The sequence below is a fragment of the Felis catus genome, chromosome A1 (genome assembly GCF_018350175.1).
Source record: "Felis catus isolate Fca126 chromosome A1, F.catus_Fca126_mat1.0, whole genome shotgun sequence".
NCBI classification, from domain to species: Eukaryota; Metazoa; Chordata; class Mammalia; order Carnivora; family Felidae; genus Felis; species Felis catus.
Window position 1 is genome coordinate 117,001,598 of NC_058368.1, and position 9,948 is coordinate 117,011,545.

The 9,948-nt window shown below is 42.7% G+C and overlaps 1 protein-coding gene across 1 annotated transcript; it reads left to right on the plus strand.

Annotated features, from left to right (window-relative positions):
* Nucleotides 1-233: 233 nt before the first annotated feature.
* LOC111556276 (protocadherin beta-11) lies at nucleotides 234-2,885 on the plus strand. Its single transcript, XM_023256035.2, has one exon. The coding sequence runs from the start codon at nucleotides 239-241 to the stop codon at nucleotides 2,630-2,632; it is 2,394 nt and encodes a 797-aa protein (XP_023111803.2). The 5' UTR covers nucleotides 234-238; the 3' UTR covers nucleotides 2,633-2,885.
* The last annotated feature ends 7,063 nt before the right edge of the window (nucleotides 2,886-9,948 follow it).

Below are 9,948 nucleotides of genomic sequence, written 5' to 3' on the forward strand. Positions count from 1 at the left end.
ACACCGCGCCGGGGGAAAAGAAACTGAATTGGATGATGTTCTGGACCCTGTTACCCAGTGCGCACAGAGCGTTGGGAAGACAAAAAGAACACACCTTCAAAGGGCGAACCACAGGCTATTCAGCGGGGTTAAAATCCTTAGGCCTCCGAAGATTCGACGGACATTATCAGAGGCACATTTCCCAGAACTGCGAAGGGTAGCTGAAGCGATTCTGCAGGAAGCTTTCAGGAAAGGAGCTATGGAGAACGGAAGAGCAGACACTCTGCAGATAAGGCAAGTCCTGCTTCTCTTTGTTTTGCTAGGAATATCTCAGGCGGGTTCCGAGTCTGGGCGCTTTTCTGTGGCAGAGGAAATGCAGAGTGGGAGCTTTGTAGGCAACTTGGCAAAGGACCTGGGAGTAGAAGTGGGTGAGCTGGTCTCAAGGGGGGCTCAGGTGGTCTCTAATGATAATAAAAACCGTTTGCAGCTGGACAAAAACACCGGGGATTTGCTCTTAAGCGAATCGCTAGACCGGGAGGAGCTCTGTGGCTCCACTGAGCCTTGTGTGCTGCATTTCCAGGTATTAATGAAAAACCCTTTGCAGTTTTTACGCATTGAGCTCCAGGTCACGGACATAAATGACCACTCTCCCATATTCTTAGAAAAAGAAATGCTCCTAGAAATCCCAGAGAATAGTCCTGTTGGTGCTGTGTTCTTACTAGAAAGTGCGAAGGATTTAGATGTAGGAATCAATGCTCTGAAGAACTACATAATAAGCCCCAACTCTCATTTTCACATTAAAATGCGAGTCAATCCGGACAATAGGAAATACCCAGAGTTGGTTCTGGACAAGGCACTGGATTATGAAGAGCAGTCGGAGCTCAGTTTCATCCTTACTGCTCTGGATGGTGGGTCTCCACCTAGGTCTGGGACTGCAACTGTCCGGGTGGTGGTTGTGGACATTAATGACAACTCCCCCGAGTTTGAGCAACCATTTTATGAGGTGAAGATTCCAGAGAATAGCATATTAGGCTCACTCATTGTCACCGTCTCAGCTTGGGATTTAGACTCAGGAAAAAATGGAGAAATATCATATTCTTTCTCCCATGCCTCAGAAGATATTCGCAAGACATTTGAAATTAATCAAAAGTCTGGAAAAGTCAGTTTAACAGCATCCATGGATTTTGAAACAATTGAATCATATTCAGTAATCATTCAAGCTACAGATGGGGGAGGTCTCTTTGGAAAATCAACAGTCAGAATTCAGGTGATGGATGTGAATGACAATGCTCCTGAAATAGCCATATCGTCAATTACCAGTCCAATCCCAGAAAATTCGCCTGAGACTGTGGTTATGGTTTTTAGCATCCGAGACAGAGACTCTGGGGACAATGGGAGGATGATTTGTTCTATCCCAGAAGACCTCCCTTTCATGCTAAAATCTTCAGTTGAGAACTATTACACTTTGGAAACGGAGAAAATGCTGGATAGAGAGAGCCAGGCCGAGTACAACATCACCATCACCGTCACCGACTTGGGGACCCCCAGGCTGAAAACGCAGCACAACATAACCGTGACGGTCTCCGACGTCAACGACAACGCCCCCGCCTTCAGCCAAACCACCTACACCCTGCGCGTCCGCGAGAACAACAGCCCCGCCCTGCACATCGGCAGCGTGAGCGCCACGGACAGGGACTCGGGCGCCAACGCGCAGGTCACCTACTCGCTGCTGCCGCCCGCGGACCCGCAGCTGCCCCTGGCCTCCCTGGTGTCCATCAACGCGGACAACGGGCAGCTGTTCGCGCTCAGGTCCCTGGATTACGAGGCGCTGCGGGCGTTCGAGTTCGGCGTGCGCGCGGCCGACCGCGGCTCGCCCGCGCTCAGCAGCCAGGCGCGGGTGCGCGTGCTGGTGCTGGACGACAACGACAACGCGCCCTTCGTGCTGTACCCGCCGCAGAACGGCTCTGCGCCCTGCACCGAGCTGGTGCCCAGGGCGGCCGAGGCGGGCTACCTGGTGACCAAGGTGGTGGCGGTGGACGGCGACTCGGGCCAGAACGCCTGGCTGTCGTACCAGCTGCTCAAGGCCACGGAGCCCGGGCTGTTCGGCGTGTGGGCGCACAACGGCGAGGTGCGCACGGCCCGGCTGCTGAGCGAGCGCGACGCCGTCAAGCACAGGCTGGTGGTGCTGGTCAGGGACAATGGCGAGCCGCCGCGCTCGGCCAGCGTCACGCTGCACGTGCTGCTGGTGGACGGCTTCTCGCAGCCCTACCTGCCGCTCCCGGAGGTGGCGGCGGCCGAGGCGCGGGCCGACCCGCTCACCGTCTACTTGGTCGTCGCCTTGGCGTCCGTGTCGTCGCTCTTCCTGTTCTCGGTGCTGGTGTTCGTGGCGGTGCGGCTGTGCAGGCGGAGCCGGGCGGCGTCTGCGGGTCGCTGCTCGGGGCCCGAGGGCCACTTTCCGGGCCACCTGGTGGACGTCAGCGGCGCGGGGACGCTGTCCCAGAGCTACCAGTACGAGGTGTGTCTGCGGGGAGGATCTGGAACCAATGAATTCAAGTTCTTGAAGCCGATTATCCCGAACCTCCCATCCCAGTGCTCTGGGAAAGAAACGGAAGAAAATCCTACCTTCGGCAATAGCTTTGGGTTCAATATATAGTGACATAAGTAGCTTTTATATTCCACATATGACACTTTTTGTTGCCCCTTCCAAATCAATGCTATTTCCCCTAGTTTGTGTGTATTTTAAATTGTATTCAGTGTACATTTATACTGTCACAAATTCTACCCATTTTTACTTTTAAAAAATTTTTTTCAACGTTTTTTTTTTTTATTTATTTTTGGGACAGAGAGAGACAGAGCATGAACGGGGGAGGGGCAGAGAGAGAGGGAGACACAGAATCGGAAACAGGAAACAGGCTCCAGGCTCCGAGCCATCAGCCCGGAGCCTGACGCGGGGCTCGAACTCACGGACCGCGAGATGTTGACCTGGCTGAAGTCGGACGCTTAACCGACTGCGCCACCCAGGCGCCCAATAAGAGAATGTTTATCTTTGTGATTGTAATGAGATGGTAATTTATTTTGTAATCCAAGGCGTCTTAATGTGTAATGAGTTTGCGTCCTTAGGTTATAACCAAATCACTTTTTGTCCATGACCCTCTCTCCAGTTGAATTTTGAACTTTCACCCACAATTATGCTTATGGTAAAATAAAGCAGACCATTTTCAGAGTATTTCAAGTGTGCAAGTATTTCTTCATTCTTTCTTGCATTTTTTTCTTGCGGTGTAGTAATGGTTACTATTCAGAAATGTAATTTTTGTTTCCTTAAATTCACTGCATTTATATTAACATTTAAAAATGTTTATTGTTGTTTAAAATACATCTGAAAAATCATGTCCTTAATAGAATTGTAAGTGTAATCACCTTGTTAGAAAGGGCCAGAGCCAAATTTTTAGCATCTCTTCTTCATGCATCCTGGAGAGTGATTGTGAAAGCATATCAATATTGTGGCTACCCAGAGAGTCTTGGAATATGAAGTTATAATTTTCCAGATTTCTTGTTGATATTACAAAGCTATGATACAATCCACTTGAATCCATCTGAATAATTATTTGTATAGCATAAAGTGGACTGTGTGCTAATATTTATAATTTTTGCTTTCTGTATCCTCCCAGAATCACACACACACACACACACACACACACACACACACACACTGGGCACCAATTTCTTTTTTTTTTTTTAATTCATTTTTAAGTCCTCTCTACACCTAACGTGGGGCTTGAACTCATGACTCAAGATGAAGAGTTGCACACTTTACCGACTGAGCCAGCCAGTGCTCCTGGGTACTAATTTCTAAACGTAAAATGACAGCCAACAGAAAAGTTATGTTGTATATATTATGTAATATACAAACATAATAGAAAGAAATGTTTTGTAAATAATTATTAGATTTTTTATGAAGTCTGAAATTGCCCATATTATTCCATTCTCATTAATTTTCAAGCATGGTTATGATCCACTAAAGTGATTTCATGACCCTACTAATAATGGACTGTAATCCAAAGTGTGAAAACCACTTTTCTCAGAGATATATGTAAGTATTTGGAGAGCATTGAGAAATATCAAACGATAATCCTTTAAGGTTCTAATTCAAAACATTTTTTTTATTAAATTTTTTTAACGTTTATTTATTTTTGGGACAGAGAGAGACAGAGCATGAATGGGGGAGGGGCAGAGAGAGAGGGAGACACAGAATCGGAAACAGGCTCCAGGCTCCAAGCCATCAGCCCGGAGCCTGACGCGGGGCTCGAACTCACGGACCGCGAGATCGTGACCTGGCTGAAGTCGGACGCTTAACCGACTGCGCCACCCAGGGGCCCCTCAAAACATTTTTTTTTTTCTCGAACACATTGTAAGAGAAAGTTTTGTCTAATGCAGCACAGGTACCAACAAACTACTCTTGGCTTTAGTAATGTGACTACATTACAGAAGAGAAAGCTTTCATTGTTGGGGCAAGAGTTTGCCAGTGAATCTCATCAATAAGCCCAAAGTCTATACATTGTGGAAGGAACGTGTAGAGCAACAAAATGAGTGAGGCTATCGAGGAAAGGAAGTGTGTGAGAGAGAGAGAGAGTAGGCACAGAAAGGGTGAAATGGGTGAGGGTGAGGAAAATGATTGTTCTGTTACCTCTAGTACCTCTAGAATCAGTGCCAGAAACTGCCTCTTTAATAAATTTAAAAACTTTATCTTATCAATTAGCAGAGCTAGGTATTAGTTAATGTCGGGAAGCAGAATCTCTTGCTCTAGCATATCCAAAATAATGTTCACACTTTCTGAAAGCTACAATTTCACTACCAGTTCTTCTGAACTGCATGAACTGATTCATAATGCTTTGAATTCAAGACAAATGGAGGGAACAGAAGTTTCTTCTGCAGGCTAATTAAATTCTAATTTCCTATTTTTAGAAGTGGAACTAGGAGCAAGTTCTTTCCTCCCCTAAATGAAAGCTGCTTTACATAGAGAATAAAGATTCATAAAAAAATTTATAAATCAAAGTAAAGTATTAAGATTACCTCCTCTCTTGGGGTACCTGGGTGGCTCAGTTGGTTAAGTGTCTGACTTTAGCTCAAGTCGTGATCTCATTGTTTTTGAGCCCCACATTGGGCTCTGTGCTGACAACATGGAACCTGCTTGGGATTCTCTCTCCTTCTCTCTCTTCCTCTCCCCAAATTGTGCCTTCTCTCGTAAATAAATAAACTTTAAAAATATCCTATATTGTATGATCCCATTCATATGATATGTTATGAACAGGCAAATCTATAGGGACAGAAAGCAGATTAGTGGTTGCCTACAGCTGGAGGGAGGGTATAGGATGGAGAATGGCTAAAGGGTAACAGGTTTCTTTTTAGGGCAAGGTGTTCTGAGATTAGACTGTGGTGATAATTGCACAACTCTGGAAATATACTAAAAACCATTGCACTGTACACTTTAAATGGGAAAACTCTCTGGTATGTAAGTGATATGTCAATAATGCTATTAATAGCAGTGGTGAGAGTGGTTCTAGCAGCCTGTGTCCCAAGTTAGATGGGCCTTCTGTCATCTATAATATGGGAGGGGGAAAGTGCAGTTCAAATAGCTCAGGCACGGGTCGCTTGGGTGGCTCAGTCGGTTAAGTGTCTGACTTAGGCTCAGGTCATGATCTCACAGTTCACGGGTTTGAGCCCCACCTCAGACCCTGTGCCGAATGTTTGTTCAGAGCCTGAAGCCTGCTTCAGATTCTGTGTCTCCTCTCTCTGCCCCTCCTCTGCTCATGCTCTGTCTCATTCTTTCTCTCAAAAATAAATAAATGTAAATTAAAAAATTTCAAATAGCTCAGGCAGAAAATCTAATGTGTTGCAAGAGCAGAAAAAAAGACTAGGTTTTCTTGCTTCAAGTTTTTCCAGAAATCTGAACAGGAGGACTTGGGACTTGTGTATTTATAAAAAGAACTATGTGTTTCCTGACTCTAACGGAGAGTGGCCAGGCCTTCAGGAGCTCAGATGCCCAGATAAAAGCAACCAACCAATTCTCTTCAAAGGTATAACTAAAAACAAATTTTGTTCTTATGCATCAAATAACTCATTTATAGTTAAATTTAAGCCAATGCATAGAATTCAAACTGCATCAGCCAATTTTATATCAAAGGACTATACATTGTCCACTGGGGAAAAGGTCATTTACAAAACAGAGATGTGAGAGATGGCCCAGCCTCCCAGAGATGATTTCCCTGAAAATCCTTACCAATAAAAATCAAGTAAAAATGTATGTTGGGATTCACTATGAGAAAGGATATAAAGACATTTTAGCTTACAAACACTTTGTTCTGCTCATCTCCTTTCTACCTCAAGTCCTGCTACCACTCCCAGGTCCACTGGTTAATCTAACAACATGGCTTTTCAATCCCTAGATAGTCACCTCTCCTCTGGCTCAATCCTTATGCCCTGGCCATGTGCTGTACTTTTCCACCACCCCAAATTGGTTCTTTATATGAAATAAAAATTTCAGATATCTCTCTGAGAATATAATTCACTATGTCTTTAACCCTCTCATTCTGCTATTCCTGTCACATCTTGTCTTTACCTTATTAGAATCTTTATTCCATGATGCTTTTACTATATATTAACTCCCTTCATGTTCTAATTTCTCTCCTGTTCAGCTGATTCCCTGGTCTACCACTTCTAATCATCCTCATGCCCATATTCTCTATTCCCTTGTTCACTTTTCCTTCACAAAAACCACCTGATGAAAATCCACTCCAGATGAATATAATTGTCTCCTTCCTCTTCTGTCACGTCAGGGATGCTGCACTCCCTAAGTGGAAAGTTAGAGAATTATCACTACTATCACACTAATTTTATCACATCTAAACTTAATTGGGCTTTCAAGACCAAGAAATCATTTTATATTTTCCTAATCAGTTTTCTCTTCTATTCTTGATAACAACTACTTCAAACCTAGTTATCTTACTTTAAATTTCTCACTCTACTACTTACTTACCCACCTCTTTCAGCAGATAACTTGCTTAATACCTTATCAAGAAAATAGAATCTATCAGATAGGAATTCTCTTAAATTTCTGGCCCCAAACCTACATACTGGATAGCATCGGTACTTATAATGACTTTCTACCCAAGTCCAATCCCTTCATTTGTTTTCTGGATCCTATCTTTAACCACCTTCTAGGGGCTTCACTTTAAGTCTTCTCTTTTCTCCCTCTCTATTGAATACTACAAATCAGCATTTTAAATAAGTTCAGACTTCCCTAGGTTTAAAAAAAAACCCTACTGAGTCTCAAGACTCCTCCAGAGACTATCAATTTTTTTCTTTGGAGCTAAATTTGAAAGGATTGTCATCTTTACTTCCTTATCCTTCTCTCTTTTCAACCAAGTGCAATCTGATTTTCATTGTGACCATTCTAAACCGCTACTGTAAAAGTGATTGAAGATTTCTGTACAAGTTAGATAAGGTTATATTGCTGAACAAAGCAGTACAATTACATAGTGGCTTGTAAAAGTGTGTATCTCCTTAAAACAGTTCAAGTGTAAATGACTAGGTATACGAGGCAGCTTTGCTCATTACAGTCCTTTGTTCCAAGTAATTGCTCCTACATTTCCTACTGCAATGTCATAATCTGCATGACTGTAGCTGAGTCACTGCCACATCTAGGTTCTAGTTGGCTGGGAGGGAGGAAACACATCCAGGTGTCTTCTATTCTAGACCTAGGAGTGGCAAACAAAAATTCTATTCACAATGTTAGTGAGAACTTAATTCAATTGGCCATGCCTAACTACAAGGGAGACTGGGACTGGCAACTATGAATAGCCAATGTGCCTGGGTACAGGGAACAGGTTCCCTGTTCTATAAAGGGAACAGGTTTTGGCAGACATCTATTAGAATCCTCCACAATGACCATCTTCTTAATCCAAGGAATCATTTCAACATTCATTTTTCTTGAGTTTACTGAAGCATTTGCTACCATTGATCTTCCTCATATCCTTGAAATGCTATTTGCTTTTGGTTTCATGATTCTCAACTCTGAGCTGTCTTTGTCTTTTAAAAGATACTTTATTTCCCCTCTCCTCTAATGAAGGTGTTTTTTTTTTTTCAGACTTTTGCCTCTTCTGTTGTTAGCTGACATACTTTTGCTTGATTATCTTAGAATACTCATGGTTTCAATCACCATATACATGCTGGTGAAACCCAAAGTCCATATCTACGCCAGTTTATATTCTATATATAATTACATACAGCTCCACATAGGGACATGCATGTGCGAACACTTACACATATCTCCCAAAGGCATTCATGTTAGTATCAGCATGTACAAAATTGACTTCAGCTTTTTCCACTTCAGTCTTTTTTGTTCTTCAGTGTTCTCTGTCTTAGGGAATGACACAACTAACCATCCAGTTGCCAAGTCCAGAAGTGTGTTAATCATCCTTGATTCTTTCCTTTTTTTTCTCCACATGCAACCTATATCAGTGACCAGATCCTAAGTATCTTTTTAAGCATCCCTCTTCTCTCCATCCACACCAGCATTACTTTTAAACAGGCTGCCACCATCTCCTAACTGGTGTCTCTGATTCCAGTCATTCCTCCTGAAATTGATTCTCTATACTTCCTTCAAACTGATTTTTCAAAAATGCAGACGCAATCATGTTAATCAAATGTTTAAAACTCTACATTGTGTTATAATTTTCCATAGGATAAAATTTTAAATTCATGCTATATCCTATATAATAACTTGTGTCCTCACCCCACTCCCCCCACCCCCGCCAGTCTCCCTTTTTTTTTTAAACAACAAACATTTATTTCTCACAGTTATGGAGGCTGGGAAGTCCAAGGTCAGGGTGTAAGCAGATTCTATGTCTGGTGAGTCCACTTCCTAGTGGTTCTCTTCTTGCTGTGTCCTCACAAGGGAGCTCTCTAGGATCTCTTTTATAAGGTCACTAATCCCACCCATGAGAGCTCCAACCTAATGACCAAATCACCTCCCAATGGCCTTACCTCTCCAAATAACATCATACTGGGGATTAGGTTTAAACATGTGAATTTGGGGGAACAAAAACATTTAGTATCAGTTTCCTTTATATTTTAAATATAATTTATTATCAAGCTAACAAACAGTGTATACAGTGTGCTCTTGGTTTGCGGGGGTTGGGGGGTAGATTCCCATTATTCATCGCTTACATACAACACCCAGTGCTCCCCCCAGTCTCATTTTTAAATTATCCCCTTCTATGGTTTAAAGTTCAAGGCATATTTAACTTCTTTCTGTTCTTCAAAAGGTCTGCCGGAAACACTCCTTCTCCTGGCTAGCTCCTTCAGATCACAACTTATAGTTTACTACCTTAGGAAAGCTTTCACTGATGTTCAAAAATCTGGGCTAGATTTTATTTTTTAGTAGGTACTTAACTAGCACTTACTAGCAATTTTGTAAATATTAATTCATTTGATTCCTACTATAATAATCCTAGGAGGTAAATACCATTATCACCCCTATTTTACAGGTAAGGAAACAGAGGTACATTACTTGTCTAAGACTGAAGATATTGAATGGTAGAAGTAGGATTCAAATGTAAATATTTTGGTTCCAGAATCCATGTTCATATGCTATGCTGCCTCCTAAGTACGAGATGGCCCTTCTAGGTATTTCTCTATTACTCTTTACCTATGAATACATTGTGAAATATTTTAATAATGTGTCTGCCAAATTTTCAGCCAGTGAACTCCATAAAGACAAGGACTAAATCTATTTTATTTATTCCACATTCTTACATGTAAATTTTTTTTAATGTTTATTTATTTATTTTGAGAAAGAGAAACAGAGCACAGGCAGGGGAGGGGCAGAGAGAGAGAGGGAGAGGAAGAATCCTGAGAAGGCTCTACACTGTCAGTGCAGAGCCCTATGTGGGGACTGGATCCTGCAAACGG